General features: G+C 42.6%; 1 protein-coding gene across 2 annotated transcripts; it reads right to left on the reverse strand.

Moving 5' to 3' along the window:
• Positions 1-5927: 5927 nt before the first annotated feature.
• On the reverse strand, positions 5928-21318 carry CASP10 (caspase 10). Of its 2 annotated transcripts, XM_082483847.1 has the most exons (10): positions 21256-21318; positions 17727-18066; positions 17484-17583; positions 16061-16196; positions 15185-15267; positions 13927-13963; positions 11059-11147; positions 9468-9579; positions 8197-8701; positions 5928-7626 (listed from the first exon to the last, which is right to left on the reverse strand). In XM_082483847.1, exons 2-10 carry the CDS (start codon positions 18038-18040, stop codon positions 7464-7466), a joined length of 1539 nt encoding a protein of 512 aa, XP_082339973.1. In that variant the 5' UTR covers positions 18041-18066; positions 21256-21318; the 3' UTR covers positions 5928-7463. The 2 variants fall into 2 exon arrangements, with proteins under 2 accessions (XP_082339973.1, XP_082339974.1); XM_082483848.1 differs by lacking the exon at positions 13927-13963 and having other exon boundaries at positions 15175-15267.
• Between the last annotated feature and the right edge of the window lie 3868 nt (positions 21319-25186).

Raw genomic sequence — 25186 nt, forward strand, 5'->3', positions numbered from 1 at the left:
TCACCCCGACACATAAAAGACCTGCCTCCACTGCCTCTCTGATAAGAGAGGCATTTGCCACTTTATTCTCTCTGCCTTAGGTCTAAGACATCTAGGAATTTCTGAACAGAATCTCTATAGAAATGTATTCAGCAGAGGTCTCTTGTTCCATTGAACTCGCTGGAAGTGAAGGCTAATAACTCCAAGGTAGCCCAGCTGACTAACTGAATCAGTAATACTGTAAATATTAAAAAATATATATATATATATGAAAAATTAGCAGTTGGACTCCTCTCTCCTCTAAGGACCCCTCTACAGCAAAGTAGCTTTTTGTGGCATGCCCTTGGTCAACATTCTATAAGTTAGCAAGAGTGACCATACAACGGAGTCTTAAACCTCTGTCTTTCAAAACTGATAAAACCACAAAATACATGCTGTGATGCAGCATATACAATTCATGCCCTGCCCCCAAATACTGTTTTCTGTAAATCTATTCAAATGGAACTTTTAAACAGACTACAATCCATACCATTCAGCCTGCATCACCACAAAACCACTAGTATCTCAATGAATCATATGTGCTTAACCTCACGATTCAATGAGCTCAGATCTGACTGTATATTTTTATACCAACACAAGACAGAGAGGAATATTTTCTTGGTAGTTAGTTATGAAGTTATCTTCTTTCTCACATAAATCATGCCTTTTGTTTAAGATACAAGGCATATGCTTATAAAAGTCTTTCTGATAAAGAAAATTTTCATTTTTATTTCTCAAAGGCTGTAAGTTTCAAACCCACAAAATTATTGCAATTAGAACAGATTTGCCCCCTACATACTATATTTAAGCCTTTCTGTAAATACAGGGCACACATTAAAACAATGTTTCTGTCTTTTTCTCCCATTTTACTAAATTAAAGACACAACAGATACAACAAGCAAACTGTTGTTTTATAATAATAATTAATAATAAAACTAATAAATAATAACAACAATAATATTAATTTCATACCACTTACGTGTGAGGACAGGCTCAAGGACTGATGAAACAACTCTGAAAAAAGTGAGACAGCCATAGTCTCTAAAGTTCCAGGAAAAGCAGTCTTTTGTACTATGGTCTACATTGTCACATGACTTACAAGAAGTGTGTTATAACAAAGTAATAATTAAGCTGTGGTGATAATACAGCAGTTCCCTACTCCACCTAGCACTGTTCCAGTTTCAGAAAATTAATTATTACAGCTCTTGTGAGAAAAATTGTTGAACAAGCCACAAAAATAACCAGGTTTTGCTCTTAAGGGGACACACTAAGCAGCACAGCCAGGACTTCCTAGTATACAGCACAGCTCAGTATATTTGCTCCCATACATAAATCCTAATTAAAAGACAATGAAGGATAAATCAATTACATTTTCCCATTTAAAAATATTTCAGTGCCACTGTCCTCCTGGGTCACCAGATCCTCCACGACTTCACCTCCTTTCTCTGAAGTCCCTCTCCAACTCACCCTACTCTATTTTTAACATACACTTTAATGGAAGATTATTTCCAAAACTAAAAAAAAAAAAAAAGTCAACTATCAGCACCAAATTCGGTAGCAGTACTCAGTGAATACAGGGAGCGGAAAGGCTACACATTCCTTTGAAATTATTTATGTAATATACTTCCTCATTTACAAGAGAATTTAAGCAATAATTAACTTCTAGCATTTTCATCCTCTTTGAAGTATAGAACTCTGCCTTCAATGGTAAGGTTCCCAGTATGATCTGCTGGTCACCAGTATCTTCCTTGCTGATCGTATATTTCCTGCTGCCATCAGTACAGCTACTGACTCTGAAGCTTGCGAAGTCAGCATTGTGAAAAAAGACTGTTAGGAAAGCTGAAATTTGTTAAAATTTTGCAATGAAAACAATCATTCATTGATTTCAACCTATCTAACTTTATAAACTCAAATTTATAACATACCCCTTGACAGAATGAGACAGACAAATTCCTTCCAAAAGGCACATGCTAGTAACAGTTCAGAAAACTTGTCTGACTTGTTGCACTGGAACTAGTTGTCCTTTTATCCAAAGGCTGGGAGAGCACAGACGGTCATCACAAGCACCATCTGATCTTCAGGTCCAAAATAGTTCTGTCTTCATGTCATGCCATGCCTCAGCGTCTCTCTCCCTGCATCAGTTCCTCTGTCTTAACCGAATCAAGACTCCAGTTGCAGTTTGAAAGAGGAAGCATGCCATGATCAGCACTGTGTGAAAAATACTTGCAGATAAGACCAAGCCCAGGCTGGTTCCTTCCAGATAGAGGCTTCTCCCATCATGCAGCAGTTTCAAGGTCCAGCCCTCCTGGCACTGTTCTTCCTCTTTGTCTTTACTGTTTCACTTCTTATTTCTTCCTCTCTCACCCTTCCCCAAAATGTTCCTGTCCTTTTGTCTCTCCAATTTCCCTCAGCTCCCCTGCATCCTGGTTTTGTTCCTCCAGCTTCCTCTAGAACTGTTTCAGTGACCCAACCTATTCCTTGTACACCAGCCTGCCAAAAATTCATCTCTCCCAGAAAGGCTGGTAGGCTGGCCTTGGGGAAGTGAAAACACTGAGGCTCTACTGGCTACTCAGCAATCACAGAATCACAGAATCACAGAATCACAGAATCATCAGAGTTGGAAGGGACCTCTAGAGATCATCTAGTCCAACTCTCCTGCTAAAGCAGGATTGCCTAGAGCACATTACTCAGGACTGCATCCAGGCGGGTCTTGAAAATCTCCAGGGAAGGGGACTCCACAACCTCCCTGGGCAGCCTGTTCCAGTGCTCTGTCACCCTCACCGTAAAGAACTGTTTCCGTGTATTTGAACTGAACTTCCTGTGTTCTAACTTGTGCCCATTGCCCCTCGTCCTGTCACTTGGAACCAATGAAAAGAGCCTGGCTCCATCCTTCTTCAACCCACCCTTTAGATACTTGTACGCCATAATAAGGTCTCCCCTCAGCCTTCTCTTCTCCAGGCTAAAGAGTCCCAGCTCTCTCAGCCTTTCCTCATAAGGGAGGTGCTCCAAGCCCTTAATCATCTTAGTTGCCCTTCGCTGGACTCGCTCCAGCAGTTCCCTGTCCCTCTTGAACTGGGGAGCCCAAAACTGGACACAGTATTCCAGTTGTGGCCTCACCAGTGCCGAGTAGAGGGGGAGAATGACCTCCCTCGACCTACTGGCCACACTCTTCCCTATGCAGCCCAGGATTCCATTGGCCTTTTTGGCGACAAGGGCACATTGCTGGGCCATGGATAATTTACTGTCTACCACAACCCCCAGATCCTTCTCCTCCAAGCTATCTCCCAGCAGGTCAGCCCCTAACCTGTACTGGTGCCTAGCATTCTTCCTCCCCAGGTGCAGGACCTTGCACTTGGTTTTGTTGAACCTCATTAGGTTCTTCTCTGCCCAGCTCTCCAGCCTGTCCAGGTCACGCTGGATGGCAGCACGGCCCTCTGGGGTGTCAGCCACCCCACCCAGTTTGGTATCATCAGCAAACTTGCTGAGGATACACTCTGTCCCCTCATCCAGGTCATTAATGAATATATTAAACAAAATAGGACCAAGTATTGACCCCTGGGGGACACCACTGGTTACAGGCCTCCAACTAGACTCTGTGCCACTGATCACAACCCTCTGAGTCCTGTCCCGCAGCCAACTCTCAATCCACCTCACTGTCACCTCATCTAGCCCATACTTCCTCAGCTTCCTAATGAGGATGTCATGGGAGACAGTGTCAAAAGCCTTGCTAAAGTCAAGGTAGATGACATCCACGACTTTCCCCTCATCCAGCCAACCAGTTATAACATCATAGAAAGCTATCAGATTGGTCAAGCACGATTTACCCTTGGTAAATCCATGTTGACCACTTCCAATAACTTCCTGTTCCTCAACGTGATTGGAGATGACATCCAGAATGAGTCGCTCCAATACCTTCCCAGGGACAGAGGTGAGACTAACCGGTCTGTAGTTCCCTGGGTCCTCCTTCTTGCCTTTTTTGAAGATTGAAGTGATGTCGGCCTTCCTCCAGTCCTCAGGCACCTCTCCTGTTCTCCATGACCGTTCAAAGACGATGGAGAGTGGTCTAGCAATAACATCCGCCAGCTCTCTCAGCACTCGCGGATGCATGCCATCAGGGCCCATGGACTTGTGAATGTCCAGCTTGGCCAAGTAGTCTCTGACCCGGTCCTCCTCAACTGAGGGAAAATCTTCCACCCTCCAGACCTCCCCCTTTGCCTTCAGAGGGTGGGATTCATGAGGGACAGCTTTAGCAGTGAAGACCGAAGAAAAGAAGGCATTCAGTAACTCTGCCTTCTCTGCATCCTCCACCACTAGGGCACCTGTCTCGTTCACCAGCGGGCCTACATTTTCTCTAGTCTTCCTTTTTCTATTGATATATTCAAAGAACCTTTTCTTATTGTCTTTGACTGCAGTGGCCAAGCTGAGTTCCGATTGAGCTTTGGCCCTTCTCATTTTCCCCCTACATAGCTTTGTTATATCTTGATAATCCTCATAAGTTGCCAACCCCCTTTTCCAGAGAATGTAAACTTTTCTTTTTTTCCTGAGGTCCAGCCAAAGTTCTCTATTTAGCCAGGCTGGTCGTCTTCCCCGTCTGCTCGTTTTTCGAGATCGTAGTGACTGTGGCCTCTACTGGCAGAAGAATCGTAGTGACTGTGGCCTCTACTGGCAGAAGGCAGGATACACAGCTCCTGCACAAAACCTGATGATCAGGAGGGATGGGATACCAGAGACCTGTGGATGTTACAAATCCCACTTTACCAACTTCCCCAACAGAAAGATTCTTTTTACACTAGTTCCACTTAAACCTGTCTGAACAAGGTGTCCTGGTTCCGGCAGGGATGGGGTTAATTTTCACAAAGAGCTTGCAGGGGACACAGCTGGTGGGGTAGGAATTGCCGCTGGGAGCAGGTTGGGCTTTCCGGGTTCAGTCGGTGAGCAGTTGTATATTAATCGTATTTGTATATTCCTTTATGAGTACTATTGTTGGTGTTTTCCTCCTTGCTTTGCTGTTCTGTTAAACTGCCTTTATCTCAACCCACAAGTTTTGCCGTTTTCTCCCGATTCTCCCCCCATCCCACCACAGGGTAAGGGGAGTGACTGAATGGCCGCCTAGTTCTTTGTTGCCGGCTGGGGCTAAACCATCACGAGGGCTGCACAAGCTTAATGCACCCCTTCTTTAATTCCGTAGGTGGAGAGCATACAAATGTGCGTATGCTTCTGTATGCCATCAGTAAGCCGCAACAGAAACCAACTACACTTTTTTTGTTTGTTTTAGGCTGATTTCTTTCTGGCACAGCTCTATTAGACGACTTACTGAAGGCATACAGTGTGGACAGCAAGGAGCGATGAATACTGAAGTTGTATAAAAACCACCCACTGTCCCCCAAGACCCCAAGACTTTCAAACTGCTGTTTTACAATACGCTGTGGGAGACCATGCAGAAATACACTGCAGGAGATGACACAGAAATGTCCAACAACCTTGCTGAATGGCAGCTGCGATTATAGTGCTAACCCTACCCTACCTTTGGGCTTGTGCTGACAGAGTACCACTGCATGCACCCAAGTATTACAGTGTGCAGCCATATACACACAACCCTCAACACACACAAGCAAAACAGTCACACTGAATAGTATAAATCATGGTAATGTAAACTGTGTTTGAACAAACCTTATTATGAGTGAGGGAGACTTTACCAGTTTTTTTTATACTTCACAAGTGTGGATCCCTCTCCCCAGAGAACTCAAGGCAGAAGTCAGCTTAGACTCTTCTGACTGCCTTTACTTACCCATAATTTAACTGGAGATTACCCAGGCAGAAGTCTCTACAGAGAAAGCAAGATAACATGATAATGTTCTGTGTCTACCAAACTTAAAAATGAAAGCAAGATCCCACAAAAACAAGGTCAAAATTGTTGTTAGTGTTTACTCCGTACTGATAAAAATTCAGTTGTTAACTAAACATACAAATCAAAAGCGCACCAAGTCCGAACACTAATTGCAAGCCAGAAACTTCATGATTCTATTACAATATGTTACATATTCTACTCACAAACAAAACACTTTCTAGTTGTGGCACAAATGTGACTTCAAATGTGGCTGCCATACTAACTCAGGAGATTCAAAATACGATGGGTTACACAACTATCAGTTCATCATGATAAAAAGTGACCATTATATTTTGGCAAACTGGTTGCATTTCAATGCTCTGTATGATGCAAAACTTCTCTCCTAGGAATCCTCGGTAGTGCAAGCTAAAAACTGCATCCAACAGCACTAGACAGTACTCTTTCAAATCTTCACCCTAACTTACGGCTAGTAATCATATATAACAGCGTTTTGCTGAAATAAACTAAGTTTCAATTCAGCTTAAACCCTGAGGCAGTTAAAAACCCGCTGATTCATGCAGCCCAACGAAATGCAAGGGCCAGCAGAAACAAGGATAAGCCTTACCCCAGTACATAATTTTTAACTCACCAAATTCTTAAGTATGAATTTAATGCAGCAACAAAGAGGAAGTACACAGACATACACACTGAAACGCTCATAACAAAACAACATGACATTATTTCAGTTAACTCAGAAAGTGCTCTTTTAGAAGCTTAATCAACGAGAAGCCTTGTTTCTCATATGGCTCCACTTTAGATTGTAAAGTAAGAAACGATGATCAGAAAATTTAATGCTTAACAAATCTGATAAACCTATACAGATACACTGATGAATGCCTTATTTCATACCATGCAAATCTTCTACCCTAACTTTTCTTCTCAGAAGTAATGGGGAAATGACAGTTCACAAGGTTTCACAGAGGTAATACTACACAGCATTGTGGCTTTACTCAGTTTTGGAAAGATCTCGTTGTACATGAGGTTTATGTTAGCCATTACATGGTATCAGTGTGCATTGTGGAACAAATTACTGATTTCAATAGTTAACTGGTTCTCCATTAAGTTAAACGTAATTTAAATTAGAGATGGAAGAAATTCTTTTCCACTTACTACTTAAGCCTTCTCCTCTTCATTCCCACCTTTGTCTTTCTCTATGAGCATAGCTAGTGGATTTAGAGGCAGGATTTAAAATTGTTAGGCTGGAAAATAAACCACAAAGAGCCTAAATGAGACAACCCTGGTTTAGATATGGAACACTACATACTTAAGCTGTCAAAAAAACACTTTTGTATCTGCAACCTGTGAAGGTACAAAAATGCTCAACATGATAGAAACGTGCTTCTCCTCAACCCTGATAACTCTGAATATATAGATGATGTAATAGGCGGCACATGGATTGTTTTAACTGCATCTCCTCCAGTTTCACAGTTTGGCAAAAAATTTATGAGGCCTTGCCTTGAAGCTAACAGTTCCTCAGGATTCTGGGTAACTGCCTTAAAACAGGTAGTGTGGTGCATTTAAACGAGATGTGCTGATTAAAGGATGTATTTTAAAAGCCTCAGTGTTGCTGTGAAGGAGGAGGGTCTCTAGGTATTGGGAATATAAATTTTCTTCTTAAGGTATATGCTGGTTGGGGCATCTGCTTCTTTGTCCCCAAGCGGTCAACACGTCTGCCCACATCTTCATTAACTTCTGTGAGAATCGACAAGATATCTTCACCCCTGCAGCCAGAAGGACAGCAAAAATGAAAAAAAAAAAAAAAAAAAAAAAAAAAAATTAATGAACAGATGGCACTCCATTAAACACCTCCCAGGTCATCTAGAAGATACAGTATAAACATTTAAAACACAAAAAAGAAAACGCTATTTTTTCCTCCAAATGCCTCATCTTTTGTTCTCATTTAAGTCATATTAAAAAAAAAAAAAAAGACCTTTTCTTACTGTCTTGCTTGATTCAACCAGTAAAGAAAAATAACGGAATAGAATATTTTTACCTAAATCCACTCAAGAAACAGATGGCTATGCCTTAAAGAATATAGATGGGAGTTTTTGAGGTTTTTTGTTTGTTTGTTTGTTTGTTTTACAATAAACTTCACATCCTTGAGATTATCTCTATGGTACTAGCAATGTTAATGTAAATTTATCAGTGGCAATCAAACAAATCAGTTTAACTAATTTTGTCCACCTCAGAACATAGGCTAGTGTTCCTATGCAAATTTGCCTTTGGAGGGGAAAAAAAAAAAGGGAAAGTTCCTCCCATTTCTTCATGGAAGAGCTAAGCAAAGCATTTACCTTGGTACCAACAACTGGAGCTTGCTGCACAGGGCCTGAATATACCAAGCACCTTGTTGAATGTGCCGGAAAGAGGCATATCCATCAATTGTGGCCATGCCTAGGAGGAAATCAGCCTCTTCAGGAATACTTTCAGAAGGAGAAATGCTCTGTTGCATGGAAGACAAGTCAGGAATTCGTGCATCAGCTTCAACATAGACAGGACGCTGTATTTCTCTACCCTGGCATGCCTGGATAAAGAAGAGTTTGGGTTTTTCAGCCAGCTGTGGACATTGTGTGGCAGTGAAGTGGGACATGATCATGCGAATTGATACAAGTTCCTCATCTTTCCCATAGATCGCTCCTGACTCTCCATGAGATAGAATACAACATATAAAACAGTCCCTGTCTTTGTGATCTTGCAAATGCTGCCAAGCTCGCATGACATCTTTAATCTCCTGAGATGTCAGATTTTTGTAAGGCCTCACATCCAGACCAAGCCATGTGAATACTCGTTCCAGTTCCTCTGTAATTAAAATAAAGATAAAAGGAAAAATTGAGGCAGTAGAAAACCATTTTATGAAGTCACCACGCAAGCTAATCTGAACTGGGAAAGACTTTACAACCTGACGCTTCTGCAGATTCATCCTTATACTAGTATCAACTAAAAGTTAACTTGAATAAAAAATGATGACATCAGCTCAAACACAGAATTCCTGGATTTTTCTGGACAAGTTTCAGAAAATACAATGACATTTTACAATGTATAATGACACACTAAGTGAGCTCACAAATGACTCCTGAAAATATGAGGCACCCCTCCCCCTCCCGAGTTTCAGATTATATCCTTCAAAACTTTCCTCACATCATTATTTTCCAGTTGCAGTTTTGATTAGTAGAGTTTCATACACAAGAGATAAATAGAAGGAACAGAATAAAATAAGAAGCATGCACAGAGTTGCTTGATGATGGAATTTTGCATTATATTATGTAGAATGACGGTTTAGTTTAGTTTTAGTTCTTTATTATAGCTATAGATAAAAGCTAAGGAAGAGATTCTTAAAATGATTCAAGAATGATCGAACTGCATCAAAAACTCAGTGGTTACTCATCCTTTAGCCCTTCCTCCCCTAGGATACACAAATGACATAATTTAACACATATCAAACATTTTACTCTTTAAGAATATTAACTAAAATACACACAATAAAATAAAGAGCATTACTAAAGAATCAGCTCACATGGGGAAACACAGAGACTAATCCTCCAAAAATCTTACTTTAGTAACTTACCAGCATCTTTGCAAGAACCCTTCCTCTCCTGAAGAGACCTATCAAACTCAACATTATTAATAACAAGACAAAATCCTCTGTGGGGTCCGTCCATTTTGTAGCTTGTCATCTTCTGTAGGAAGGAGAGGAAAAAAGCTTACAGCCTCAATGAATTTATCCAACTTACTCATATTTCCTCAACGTGTCTCAAAACTGGCATCCAAAAATTAAAGGCACCTAAGACTGTGGGTTACTTTTGAAACCGGAACTCAATGGTGCCTCCTTGTGTGAAAAGACATGGGTGAAACTTCAAGCACACTGTCACCACCACACTAACTGTAGAGGAAAGGTTTAGCAATATGCTGAACAGTAGTATTCAGCAGTATTCATCTGTATGCAAAAGAGAAGATTCAGCAGTCAAACTCTGCAATCTAGATTGGTAATGGGGATAGAAGTCCCAAACTGTTTCCAATGTCATGAAAATAAACTAGAGGATGTTAGACATCCGTGTTGTTTTTTTCAAGAGTAGTGATGCATACCTAGAGCAGGCGGTTCATACTTACTCACTGGAAAGGGATGCAAGCATAACAGAGATCTCAGACATGCATAAACCTGCCACACTACCAGTTTTGCTAAGACTTAAAAGTTATCTCCCACTCTTAAGAAAGAACGTTTTAAAAACTGTAAAGTCACCAAAACTTCAGGTAATGTCTCTTCAAGTCCAGCCTTGGGTTGAAACCAAAAACTCCCACCACTCTAGTGCCTTTCTGCTTACTAGAGAGAGCAACAAACACCTGGTTTTGTGCATTTTAGTAGAACAAAATGAAGGCAGCACTCCAAGGTCCTTCAACAGCAGCAAGAAGTACTTCTGCTACAGCAGTCTGAACATCAGGTGATGAAAAGGTATGTTACAGCCCAGAACACCAAGAAATTAGCTAGCTATGAAAAAATGCAGTAACTTGCTCCCTCAATATCCATGCTCATCAGAAGGAAAAAGCCAGAGGGAGAATTCAGTGGTTACACTGCTGTACAAGGCTGAAGAGTACACATAAGGCTTCTACGAAAGGATCTCTCAGAAGGGATCTTTTCTCCTGTACCAAGACCTCTGGTTTATTGATTAAGATTGTTACAATAGCTTACTAAAAACTCTTGCCTTCTTTTATCCTTCTCACAAGGTCTTTGCATGCTACCCCTTATCGCTTTTAATTTCAAGATGCCCTGAACCTTTTTCTAAGCCAGATCCAGAAAGACAGAATTGTGAAGCTGTATTTGTCTCCATGTCTTGAACATTCTGCTGCCTTCTCCAAAACTCACAACTTAAGAAAATGCTAAATGTTTTGCCTATATCAGGAAGATAAGCAGATGCACTGATGTGTGGATAACATCAAAGGTATTATGCCTGTTTTGCCTCTACCATACCTTTCAATATTGGTAAATTTCTGGCCTCACAGATTAAAATACTCTCTGAAACGTTCCAGTTGATCAGACAACTCAAAAAGCTTTATGAGACACAGACATCACACATTTCCTTGCATGATAAATGTCATTACAGGCACGAAGACCTCACACACCCAGGTATTCAGACAGAAGGATTTAAGAGATTGTCTCAAACCTGGGATTCTTTTTCCACATTGCTGAATTCTCCAGGCAGCTCCAGGTTCATTTCAGCGAAGCCCTGTGTAAGATTAGCTGCTTTGTTATCTAGGAAAAAAAATCAGCATAGATATTTATGAGGAGAAATCCAATATTGGTGTAGGTAGCAAAAAGGCATTTAGCTACAATACAGCACTTTTTGTATTTAAAATACTGTTTCACTGAAAGGAATAATTCCTCCATATGAGATAGCATTGCCATGTTCAAAGGATCTATTCTAAACATGTCTCCAGTTATTTTTATTTTATATATATATATTTGTGATAAAAGCAAGGTTTCTATTTGTACTGGTATTGTGGAACAAAGATACCCATGGCACAAGTAGAGATTCTACTTGAGACATTCAAATGAGTTTTTCATTTGGAAATCAGCTCAGAAATTAACTGTATCGAAAGAAGGATCTGCGATGTTACTACTGAAGCTCCTATTACAGTTTTGGGGTTTTTTTTCTTTTGTTCCTCAATCATTGATAATAATTCACAAAGCAACTTTCAGAGCAAGGCTGCACTGACGGAGCTTGAAAGTGGAAAAGAGCTGACAAATGTTGTACTGCTATACTTTGCAGCTGGTCAATTTGATGTGGAGTCACAAAGATGGGGAGCAGAATGAAGCCCCTGTAATCCAAAGGGAAATGGCGAGGGACCTGCTTCAGCACCTGGAGGCGCACAAATCTACGGGGCCAGATGGGATCCACCCAAGGGTACTGAAGGAGCTAGCAGAAGTGCTAACCAGGCCACTTTGCATCATTTATGAGCAGTCCTGGATAACCGGGGAGGTCCCAGCTGACTGAAGGTTGGCAAATGTGACACCCATCCACAAGAAGGACCGATAGGAGGATCCAGGGAACTGCAGGCCAGTCAGTCTGACCTTGGTGCCTGGAAAGGTCATGGAACAAATCATCCTCAGTGCCATTACATGGCACATGCAGGAGAACAGGGTGATCAGGCCCAGTCAGCAAGGGTTTGCTAAAGACAGGTCATGCCTGACAAACCTGATCTCCTCCTATGATAAGGTGACCCGCTTAGTGGATGAGGGAAAAGCTGTGGATGTTATCTACCTGGATTTTTGCAAAGCTTTTGACACCGTTTCCCACAGCATTCTCCTGGAGAAACTGGCTGCTCGTGCCCTGGACAGGTGTACTCTTTGCTGGGTAAAAAACTGGCTGAATGGCTGTACCCAGAGAGTGGTGGTGAATGGAGTTAAATCCAGTTGGTGTCTGGTCACAAGTGGTATCCCCCAGGGCTCGGTGCTGGGGCCGGTTCTCTTTAATATCTTTATCAATGATCTGGATGAGGGGGTTGAATGCACACTCAGTAAATTCACAGATGACACTAAGCTATGCGGGCGTGTTGATCTGCTTGAGGGTAGGATGGCTCTGCAGAGGGATCTGGACAGGCTGGACCAACAGGCCGAGGCCAATGGTATGATGTTCAACAAGGCCAAGTGCCAGGTCCTGCACTTGGGTCACAACAACCCCATGCAGTGCTACAGGATTGGGGTGGAGTGACTTGAAAGCTGCCTGGCAGAAAAGGACCTGGGGGTGTTGGTGGACAGCCAGCTGAATATGAGCGGGCAGTGTGCCCAGGTGGCCAAAAGGCCAAAAGCATCCTAGCCTGTATCAGGAATAGTGTGGTGAACAGGACTAGGGAAGTGATCATCCCCCTGTACTCGGCAATGGTGAGGCCCCACCTCGAGTACTGCGTTCAGTTTTGGGCCCCTCACTACAAGAAGGACACTGAGGTGTTGGAGAGTGTCCAGAGAAGGGCTACAAAGCTGGTGAGGGGTCTGGAGGACAAGTCTTATGAGGAACAACTGAGGGAACTGGGGTTGTTTAGCCTGGAGAAGAGGAGGCTGAGGGGAGACCTTATCACCCTCTACAAGTACATGAAAGGAGGTTGTAGAGAGGTGGGGGCTGACCTCTTCTCCCTGGTGACAAGTGATAGGACGAAAGGAAATGGGTTCAAGTTATGTCAGGGGAGGTTTAGATTGGATATTAGGAAACATTTTTTCACTGAAAGGGTTATTAAACATTGGAATAGGCTGCCCAGGGAGGTGGTGGATTCACCATCCCTGGAGGTTTTTAAAAAAAGGGTAGATGTGGTAACTTAGGAACATGGTTTAGAAGTGGTTTTTGTCAGGGTAGGTTACTGGTTGGACTTGATGATCTTAAAGGTCCCTTCCAACCTCAGCAATTCTATGATTCTAATTCTAATTCTACTTACTGTTATTTCTACAGAATCTTTTCAGATATCTGATGCAAAGTGTAACTTTATTTATTGCTACCTTATTTAATTCTCCTTCTGAATGCCCTAAACAGCTTATCTCCTTTTGTACAAATCATACACTGTTTAATGCATTCAAAACGTCGATCTCTACCACGCAACGCTCCAAGGCTCTTCAACATAATGATCTATACAGCAAAAGAAGTCAGAAGTAAAATCCTGAACCCAAAAAATTAACATGTCAGTTTTATAAACAGTCATAGTGTTCCATTCTCCTGTCTTCCCAGGGACATTTAAACAGAAAACTCAACTTTCAGGAAAGAAATCATCTTTTTGCCTCTAATCAGACTTATTTCACTTCCCAGAAAGCACATTAGTTAGTTTCTAGTAAATGACTGACAAAGTACATGGGATTTGCCAGTTTCCTCTTGCCTCTTCAAAACCTTCAAATCTATTTGTGCAGAAAAACAAAGACCCTTCCAAGAAGACAGCAAGGTAAGTGTGTTGCATTAAACCAAATCCTCGAAATTTCCCAGAGAAAGTAAAGGAATGCAACATTAAACATAAAAGTAATGAAAACCAAACATATTTTCAGAAATTCTTACCATTGATATTAGAAACGACAGATTTGATTGTGGTCTCCTATTTTTTGAGTGGGGGGAATACCATGTTAAAAATCATTATGTATAATAAGTTTTCATAGTGATTTTAGCAAAATAGGCTTAATACAAAGCTCTCTAAGTAGTGACCAGGAAAAATACTGAATTCCTAAGAGCAGCAGAGCATTTAATAATTAAATTACAAAAGACATCCTCACAGCAAATTTCACCGAGCTGGAAACAACTATAATTTCTCTCAAGGATAAAGGGAAACAGCAAAGAATTTTCTTTCACTTCCAAATTATCCTCTCACTATAGGGGTAGGCAGTTGCTATAAACAAAATAAAGGTTCCAACATAGTCCCATACCAATTCTCTTGGATAGGCAATTATTTGAGCATAAATCATTATAATTAGTGATTCTAGTCCTGCCTAAGAGACATCTTCTAGCAGTAAGTGTCAATGGTTTATTATACAGCATGGAAAATTTTTTCAATTCTTTTAAATCTGTAAGACTACATTCATGTTCTTACCATGCCAAGTGCTGTGCAGGAAGGCTTCCCCAAACCCTGTACACATGGAGCTCAAAGCAGCAATAATGCAAACCCTTCTGATACCAAATAGCTCATTTTCCTCAGCTCTTGTCTACTAGAACTTCACTTCTGGAAGTATCCTTAGAAAGACCATTGGTTTTCCTTATTCAGAACTGGGCTAAAACTTCCTCCCCTTCCTCTCCTCTTCCCCCAAAAAAAAGAGATCCGTTATAGCCCTGATAAGTTTCCCAATCTGATTCATCACAAAGCTGCAGGAGGGTTTTAACTGATCAAAGACTGGTACATTGAGAAAATGGGACCACTTCCTTTAGCGGCAGCAGTTTGAACTGTCCAAAGTATGACGTTAGCCTTTAGACATAGTTAAGTGTTGATCAGCCAAAACTTTAAAACTTGGCACCCACTGACTGACCCATTCTCTAGAAGGCACCTGTCTAGCTTTTTCTCTCACTCATCTCTCTTCCTAACATTAATTTCATTATTTTCTTCCCCAATGACCATGAACAATATTAGTATTTTTGACTTCCACTATTTAATACTCTACGCAGCTGTATTTCTTACACGATGAACAAATATGCTTGTTCCTTTCCTAAATCAAGTAAGAAGATTTAGCAAAAAATCTCACAGCCAGTACGGTTTCAAAATAAAGGCAAGAAAATAAAACAACCCCCCAAACCACTAAAACCCAAGTTGGCAGTACGTACTCCAGTGTACCTGTGTGAATACTCTGATGTCTCCAGTGTGAGAAAGTGAAGATTCCTTAACTGGCAGAGTGTTCTCCTGTTGAGGCAGAGACACTGAGAGCAGAAAGAGAGAAAATGAGAGAAGTGCCTTTTAGTTAAACCAGTATGAATATGTACATTAGGCAAATGCAGATCTATACTTACTGAAAGATATTAAAATAGAAAGCAACTTTGAAACACACTCAGGAAGCATGGGGGAACGGAACTCATGAAACACTGAGTGCCCTTGCACCTACTGGGGAGATGTAGCTTTGTACTTCCTAGAATGTGCTTCCCAGTGCTTAAATAAATGGAAATAGAACTTTTTCCCAGTATGCTGATAGTCACTCCACAGGACATTAAATGAAGGAATATTACAAACCGCAGTATAATCCTTGAGAACGTGAATCACACATTTAATAATAAAGCCTAGCATGTATCAGACACACATGTACACAGTTCGCCTCGCCAGTTTATTAGCAGGCAACTGCCTTGTTGTAGTGTACATTCATAAATCATAAAGTGCCTTTTACAGGACAGTCATCATCATCTCAATTCCCCATCGATCTCATGGGGAAATGGAGAAGTGTGACATAACTATAATTAGACTTTCAGTTTCCCCACCTATCCTGTATGGGCTACACTGCTCTGTGTAGCCTCAGATATTCCAGCACATCCCTACTGGAATTCAGCTAGGCAGTAATGCAAGCTAGGGACTGTTATGCCAAATCTTTGTGTGAAGAGGAGTGATCCCACTGAAGCACCTGTTCCAGCAATGTACGCATATGACCTTGAGGTTCAGTTGCCCAGACCCTTCTAGTGCTTCCTGCATTTTAACAAACCTACTTCCTGACTCTGAACTTCTCACCTTTTGACATTTTGTAGCAGTTTACTGTTTCCAGGAGATCAGGCGAAACATTCATACAGACTTCCTCCAGCACCTGTATATTGTTTTCGGTTAAAAGGCCCTGTTTTTCCAATAAAACCAGCAAATCCAGAGCAGACTGACAGCCAAAAAGAGAGAGAAAAAAATTAGTTATTGTTCCTTAGAATTCAAAACATACCTCAGCCCTGTCTGCTTCAAACAATCTCTTTATTAACTGCTTTGCTTCCTACCAACAAGGTCCAGTCAATTTTACATCATTGTTGGAGGTGGAAATGTTGCTCCATGGAAAGCTACTAGTTGCATGATTATTTGGTGTTGCCTTGTTTAGATTCATTCAAGCACAAATACAGGCTCGGCAGAGAATGGCTGGAGACCAGCCCGGAGGAAAAGAACCTGGGGGTGCTGATTGATGAGAAGCTCAACATGAGCCAGCAATGGGCAATCGCAGCCCAGAAAGCCAACCATAGCCCAGGCTGCATCAGAAGTGTGGCCAGCAGGTCAAGGGAGGTGACTCTTCCCCTCTACTCTGCTCTGGTGAGACCTCACCTGGAGTACTGCATCCAGCTCTGGAGCCCCCAACATAGCAAAGACATGGACCTATTGGAGCAGGTCCAGAGGAGGGTCAGAGGGCTGGAGCACCTCTCCTATGAGGACAGGCTGAGAGAGTTGGGGTTGTTCAGCCTGGAGAAGAAAAGGCTCTGGGGAGACCTTATAGCGGCCTTCCAGTACCTAAAAGGGGCCTACAGGAAAGCTAGGGAGGGACTTTTTAGAAGGACATGTAAGTGATAGGACAAGGAAGAATGGGTTCAAACTGGAAGAGGGTAGACTTAGATTAGATATTAGGAAGAAATTTTTCACTCTGAGGGTGGTAAGGCACTGAAACAGGTTGCCCAGAGAAGCTGTGGAAGCTCCATCCCTGCAGGTGTTTAAGGCCAGGCTGGATGGGGCTTTGAGCAACCTGGTCTAGTGGGAGGTGTCCCTGCCTATGGCAGGGGGGTTGGAACTAGATGATCTTTAAGGTCCCTTCCAACCTAAACCATTCTATGATTCTATATTAATGATTCTTGGCTTCGAGAAGGCTTTATTGTTGTGGAATGGTACCAATGACATACGGTCATGAATCTCCTTCGCACATGGTTCAAGCAGGGTGAAGATTTGATTTGTTACCTTTTTGTGATCTAATGCAAGACTGTGGATTGTCAATGTTTGACCTTGTCACAAAGCACCAAATTCCACATTTACCTGTCAACAGCTTCCTCCTGGCTAACCCTACAAATACTGACCAGCCTAGTTAAAGATTATGCCCCAATTCTGCCAAATACTTTTTTTTCATGCTCTTCCTCCTATTTCCCCCCCTCATTCTTCCCTTCCCACCATATACACATTTGGCTCTCTCCTCACATACAAGAGTTATCCGTCGCTTTGGAAGATAGTTTTGCAGGAGGAATACGATATCCTTCAACATCTCATTGGTTATGTTCTCTGACAATTCATACAGCATCTGCCTGTAACAGAGATCCAGGGAGATAAAACCAGAACAGAAGATGGTGTAGAAACTAAAAGCAATCTGAGAATTTACAAATGGAAGGGGAAACTGTATGGCATAGATGGCAGTAACGGAGAGAACAGAATCCCACTGCAAGCTTACCTGTATGGAGACACTCTTCCCTTCTCATGCAGACATTCTTGCACTTTCTCCTTGGTATAACCAAGTTTCTTGAGCAAGGAGTGACATTTAATTCTGTATAAGAGTTCAGCTAGTAGGAAAGTATCTTCCTCATTCAGATATTCTTCAGCCATGAGAAGCTGAAAGATGTCCACTGCTGACTTCACGTTTTCTAGTTTTCTGAAGGGGAGCAAGCCAATGCAGAGAAATTTTAAAGCTGCTACATCTTCAGCCACCAGATTTTCATCAATGAGCAGAAGCTGCTGACGGAACTTCAGGCTGACATCATCCTCCATGTTGCTGGAACTAACAGTCTCTCTGCCTGAAAGTAGAAAGCAAATACTAGTAACACTTGAATCTTCAGTACAACAATCCTTGTAATAACTTTTCATCCAACAGCTGTTTGGAAGCCCTGAATTCTCTGCAGAAGAGGAGTTTCCTTTTAAATAAATTTGAAACTTACTTCCTTCTCCAAACACAAGACTACAACAAAAACCAGATTTGGCAGAAGCTCTGAACAATCCAGACTAAATTTGAAGTTATCCCTGCTCTGAGCAGAAAATGGCTATATAACCTCAAGAGGTCCCCAAGTTCTATTTCCTTCAAATGTCCTCCACATTCAGATCTTTGCTTCTCTCCATTGTTTGTAGGTGGGATGAGTCCCTGCAGTATCTTATTACAGCTCTCAGTGGAGTGAGCACACTGGTTCACACATATTTCTCAATCTGCAGTCCGAAGGCTCGTTCTCCTCTGGCTGTAGCAGGGAGGTGTTCCTCTGTTACAAGCCTGACACCCAACCTGAAACTGTGGAATGAACATCCACTCCCAGTCACATCTTGCTACCAGACTGTGCTTCACATTTGGTGTAGGAAAACCCTAAAGCCTCCTTTATAAATAAACATCAGCTAAAACATAACAATGCTCATTCTGAATAGGCTCTGCACAAGCAACTAAGTCTTACTGAAGTTTAATAGACTAATCACCCTTCCACTACACCAACTTCTTCCATGTAGCCTAGGCAGTTTTCTGCCTGTATATAGGTAAAAAGCTGCTTCAGTGTCTTCTGCCCAAATGGGCAGGTAGGTCTTTAATCTTTTGTTCAGAGCAGCTGGAAGCAGCAAAGCTTTCAACATGAGGGAGCGCAAGAAAAAAATCAGAGAAGCGGAGTAGGGACAAAACCTCTGAATCTGAAGCCTTTGATACACCTGGGAGGACAACTCAGCTTCTTCACACAGAAGATATCATAGCACATGGGGGCACAGGGAAGAGACTGTTGCATTTTTGTGCTCAGAGCCAGATAAAAAATATAATCCCCAAGTCTAGATGCCCAATGTCCTGGTTTGAGGTAAAACAGAACAAATTTTCTATCTAGAAATTTCACTTTTCAGTTAAGTCTCTTCTAATTGGACTCTCTGAAATCAATGGCGTATTTTTTTCAGACAGTATCTGCTTCTAGCGGAGATAAGGCTTGATGTTTGTAGTTAATATCAAGGAACGGTATGCAGAGAGGCTCCTGCTTATACTTATCGCTATAATAACCAAGGTCAGCTAACTTTGTTATATGCCCTGTTGGAGGGTCAGAAGCAGAAGAGCATAGCAAGATCGCACCTGCAGGGAGGAGTGGACAGGGAAGATAACCCAAAACAGAGCAACAGGGAATATCATCCCATCTGCCTCATGCTCATTATAAAAGCTGAGGGATCAAAGGGGTCAGCCTCTTTCTTCAATGGCCAGCATCCAAGGAGGACTCTCTGTTCATCTGCCTTTGATCCCGATCTGTGCATTCCTGAATCCAAATCTGGAATCCAGCTCCCATCCGTTGCTGAGACCAACCTGGGACTTTCCCAGTGCCTGACAGTGACGCGATTGTTATCCTGGGAGCTTGATACTGGTTTTGTATATATATTGTATATATTTCATTATTTTCTTATTAATATTATTTTTGTTTCTTTTCTTTTTTTATCATTAATATTTCATTAAAGTAGTTTAGTATCTTTCAAACAAAGTTTCCTTCTCTCTCATCCTTCTCTCCCTGAAGGGAGAGGTTGGGGAGACCACCTGTTGTTGGTTTCAATGGCTAGTTCCACCCAAACAACAACACCCAGTTAGGAAACTAAGTTTGACAGAACCCAGGAACCTTAAATTGTGCTCTGTCCCCAAGTCACAAGTCTAAGCCTGTGCAAAAAAAAAAAAAAAGGGTCAGATTGCTTTTTCCTGTATTCAAACTTACCCTCCCCATAGCTCAATAATTGTTCTTCAGATTCCCTCTCTCCTCATACGAAATCCCATGGGTTGTGGCACCCTCTTCACTTGTTATCAAAAAGGTTCAGATCTCAGTTATCTACACACACAAACTACATTACTTCACAGCAAATCAGACTTTAAATTCATTTAGTTAAAAGCAACTTTAAAATTCTACCTAAATGCTTCAGTCAACTAAATTTAGCAGAAAAAAGTAGGTTAAACTGATTCCCACCTAAATTAGCAAGCCTATATAATCCAGGTTCAAACTGAATTATGACAATTCAGAGGCAAGGATTTCAATTAAATGAGTTAAAAAATCATCACTTTAGGAGAACACGGCAAGTTGCCTGTACACCAAGTGTAGTCATTTCATCAGTAAATCAAACTCAAGGAAGATACTGGAACAAATTCCTTCATCTACCTTTAGAATAGTTTTCAAGTCCGTGTTGCTGCCATTCTTGTAAAGCTTTTTTCACTCAAAAAATTTCCTGCACCAGTTTGGAACACCCTCAAGACCTCCCAGCACGTGCTGCATTCACTAGCTGTCTGTAACCTCTCTTCCCCCTCCTCTGTACTGAGCTGGGTGGCCCTCTCTCCCAGCACTAAACGAAACACTGCTGGCTCACTACCTGCTCATCCACTGCTCAGCTTACTGCTTTGTTGTTTTTAGAACCCCCTACCACTTCATGCATTTTACAGGCCGTTTATAAAACACCATGGTAAAAGAGTCCTAAAGCAAGGAAGGAAAACGAGCAAACAACCCCTATTCCAGTAAAACAACATGTTGCATAAACGCCCAGCACTAACACACATGGGGCCCAGGACCTACCGGCTCCCCAAGTTCACCGCAGCTTACCCTAGTATTTACAGCTAGAGCTAGCAGGACATTACCAGGCACAACATTGACACACAGCAAGGTGATAGATCGGCGTCTCTAATTTATGGTTTGTGACATATCCTTAGAGAGGGAAAATCACTTGAAATAAGCAATGAGGATTATCAAATTACTACTTTTTCCTTTAAAGTTTTATTGATTGGGATACTGCCAGATTAAAAGATGCAAGAATAATGCAAAAACACGGAGTACAGGAGAATGCCGAGGCTCAGCCCACAGCCCCAACAAGCAAGGGGAGTATTCAGCTCGGGCCCCGCGGGCAGCCCTGAGCCAGCTGCACAGTACCGAAAAGAAAGCACGGGATTTAGGCTCCGGACTCGAGAGCTGAAGCCTCCTTTCGTTCCCTCTCTATTTCAGTGTCCCTCCTCTTACCTCTTACATGAATTCCGACCCCGTCCCCTCTCTCGGCAGCTACTCTAGGGGCGGCAGTCAGCGCTTCCCGGTTTATTTACCGGCCAGTAACGAGCAGGCGGTCCGCTGCCTGCCTGCTGAGTCACGACCCCGGACCTCCCTGCGGGGGAGGGCGCGTAACTTCGCGCCGCGCCGGGGAGGGAGGTGCCGCTCATCCGCGGCCGTGCGGGAAAGGAGGCGGCGTCCCCAGTAGCGGGGGCGGAAAGCGGGACAAAGCCGATCAGGGGGAAAGGGTTGGGGGCACGTCCCCGCAGCCCGACACCGCCCCCCCTCCTCCGGGGCCCTCCCAGCTCTCGGCATCGGGGCCTGTGAACTTCCTAGCCGTCTCCCCGGCCGATGAACTTCGCTAGTTAGTCAGAAAGAAGTTTCTAGGTTTCACAACGCTTCTAGGACGAAATACAAGAAGTGACCAGTCACTCTCTTCGCTTTTGCCGTCAAGCCATTTTAAAGCAGATTACATCATAAAAGAGCCCCAAACATTTTGGGCAGACTTTTTGGCAAATGGTTTTTGGCAGCCAAATTTAACAAGCCGTAGAGGTCTACAAGATGAGTCGATGAAGAATTTCAAGAGTTAATTCTCTGGTCTTGGGTGAGTCAGGGACAATCAGTCTGACTGCATGCAGAATTTTCTTCTGAAAATCAGCTTGAAATCCAGCATTTATAATTTAGTAGTAATAGTAATTTAGTAGTAGCAGTAACAGCACCAATTTTGCTAAATCATAATGCTATTTTAGTAGCAGCACCAACTCAAATCACATTTCTTACAATGTTTCCACAAAACACTGAAAATACACTCCGAGCAACACAAATTTGAAAATATGGCATGTACAGGAAGGCACAATCCACAAAAACAGAATTCCTAAAAGACATGCAATGTCTTACTGGTTCTAACACAAAAGCTGGAAAAAAGACATTCTCCAAAACAGCCACAGAAAAGCTGTCAAATAATTTAGTACAGGAGGTACAGTTTAAACGGAACAGTCATATACACAGATCATCCACACAGATGGCAGCTTCTCAGCAACTTCATCCTGCATGGCAGAAATATAAAACTCTGGATATCAGAAAAGAATTACCAGAAACTGTCATAAAAAGCTTCTCTGACTCAGGTACCCGTAACAGGAGTCACTTCTTATGCAGAGTTGAAAGGGGGATCAGACATACAGCATGCTCTGCCTACAACTGTTAGCACCAGAACTTCCTCTTGAACGTAACTTCTGGATAATGAGTTGGCAACCATTCTAAGACACAAGTAAGTAACTGTACAAAGTATACTGGAGTTACGGCTCAGTCATGTTAATGTAGGTGGCTGAGAGAAATCATGCAACTTAAGTCCAGTGCAAAACACCACAGAATCTTCTGCCTCATGGGTACACCTTCTGAGCCACTGAAAGGTATTACCTATATTCTGCCAATTCTCTTTTCCCTCTTCCATATATACAGCACATAGGGAAGTACAACAGATGTTTATTTCAGTTATCAGAAAGCAAAACTCAAATTCAATGCCATGAAGCAGTGAGTCTGACAGCCTTATTCCAAGCACTGACAATACAGGAGCAGAGGAGTGGCTTGTTTTATCTTGTTCAACAGCACGTTCTGAAAACTAGACATTTTGCCAGTCCATGACCATGAAATCTCACCAGCATGTCACTTCTTATGTTCCTGTGCTAACATCCTAAATTCATGATGGATCCAGAGTTCTTTTCCCCCTTTTCTTTTGGTTACTTGAACCAGTTTGATCTCATTCAACCACTCTATCTACCAATACATGTACAACTTTATGCAACCTAGGCCCAGCATTCAGTCATTTTCCAGACTCCAATTTTAGGTGCACAGTACAGCAAGAACAGGCAGTCCCTATCACCTGTAGAGAGGGACACAAAAATCTATGGGAGAGGTAAGAGACAACTTCTGACATCACAGAACTCCTGTGTGTTAAATACTGAGTTCAGTGCTACTTCTCACTATGTAGCGAGTACAGGGAATCAATCTACCCACACACCACTCTTGAAAGAGATGTCAAGGCAATAAATACTGGGATGAATGATCACAGAATGAGTACTGCTATGGTTTAAGAATCTACTGAGGGTCAAGACATCAGTGTAGAAAATCGGTATCTGACATCCATGAAAGTTGCACAATACATGACATGTCCCCACAGCTCTTTATTCATCATTAGAGGGCTGTAACCACTTCCAACCCAAGCAGCCAGACACCAAGAGACTTTTTCACTGCAAGGGTAATTTAGAGGAGTCTCTACCGTTTTCAAAACAACATTTCTTTGTCCAGGATAACCTGCATGATATCCTGGTCTCTCAATTGGAGAGACATGGATTCGACAGATGGACCAGTCAGTGGATAAGGAACTGGCTGGATGGTCGAGTTGAGGTCAATAGCTTGATGTCCAAGTGAAGACCAGTTACAAGTGGTGTTCCTCAGGGGTCAGTACTGGGACCGGCACTGTTCAACATCTTTGTTGGTGACATGGACAGTGGGATCGAGGGCACACTCAGCAAGTCTGCCGATGATACCAAGCTGTGTGGCGAGGTAGACACACTGGAGGGAAGGGATGCCATCAAGAGGGACCTGGACAGGCTGGAGAGGTGGGCCCAAGCCAACCTCATGCAGTTCAACAAGGTCAAGTGCAAGGTCTTACATCTGGGTCGGGGCAATCCCAAGCACAAATACAGGCTCAGTGGGGAATGGCTAGAGAGCAGCCCGGAAGAAAAGAACCTGGGGGTGCTGATTGATGAGAAGCTCAACATGAGCCAGCAATGGGCAATCGCAGCCCAGAAAGCCAACCATAGCCCAGGCTGCATCAGAAGTGTGGCCAGCAGGTCAAGGGAGGTGACTCTTCCCCTCTACTCTGCTCTGGTGAGACCTCACCTGGAGTACTGCATCCAGCTCTGGAGCCCCCAACATAGCAAAGACATGGACCTGTTGGAGCAGGTCCAGAGGAGGGTCAGAGGGCTGGAGCACCTCTCCTATGAGGACAGGCTGAGAGAGTTGGGGTTGTTCAGCCTGGAGAAGAAAAGGCTCTGGGGAGACCTTATAGCGGCCTTCCAGTACCTAAAAGGGGCCTACAGGAAAGCTAGGGAGGGACTTTTTAGAAGGACATGTAAGTGATAGGACAAGGAGGAATGGGTTCAAACTGGAAGAGGGTAGATTTAGATTAGATATTAGGAAGAAATTTTTCACTCTGAGGGTGGTAAGGCACTGAAACAGGTTGCCCAGAGAAGCTGCGGAAGCTCCATCCCTGCAGGTGTTTAAGGCCAGGCTGGATGGGGCTTTGAGCAACCTGGTCTAGTGGGAGGTGTCCCTGCCTATGGCAGGGGGGTTGGAACTAGATGATCTTTAAGGTCCCTTCCAACCTAAACCATTCTATGATTCTATGATTTCTTAAGGAAGGGGACAAGGACTTTACTGACTACGTCAGGCAGTAAAGCAAAGAACATGTACACTTCATAACCCCCAAACCAAACCTATATTGTCACAAAACTATCAGAAAAAGAATATATCCTATTGCTAATATTTTAATAGTTGTATACAGCATCAATCAAAACACCCCAAAATAACCAACCACAAAACCCCACCACATCGTTAGATTATGTAAGGATAGCCACTATTATTCTTACTTCCTTTCTCCCTTTTCTGCTCTTTTCTTCTTTCTCCTTCCAATACTGATGCTGTGTCTCTCCTCCAAATCTTCTCTTCCCTACTTGTTCTTCTCTTGGTTGTCCCTACCATTCCCTTTCTTGTTCCTGCTTGAAATTTCCGTATTTCTTTCCCTCATCTCTCTGCCTCCTCTTGGTTCCATTCTCCCTGCTTTTGGTTGTCTATAAAGGCAGCAGAACATGCAAAAGCTAATAAGGGAAATAGGAAAAAAGTGAAG

This window comes from Vanellus vanellus (assembly GCF_965231255.1).
Source record: "Vanellus vanellus genome assembly, chromosome: 5".
NCBI classification, from domain to species: Eukaryota; Metazoa; Chordata; class Aves; order Charadriiformes; family Charadriidae; genus Vanellus; species Vanellus vanellus.

Excerpts from the sequence above, each read along its gene's own strand:
- CASP10 (XM_082483847.1), bottom strand. The coding sequence starts at position 18,040 with ATGGAGGATGATGTCAGCCTGAAGTTCCGTCAGCAGCTTCTGCTCATT. Across the intron at positions 17,584-17,726 it reads GGAAGAGTGTCTCCATACAG|GCAGATGCTGTATGAATTGT; the intron begins GTAAGCTTGCAG and ends TCTCTGTTACAG. Across the intron at positions 8,702-9,467 it reads GGGTTCTTGCAAAGATGCTG|AGGAACTGGAACGAGTATTC; the intron begins GTAAGTTACTAA and ends TTTTAATTACAG.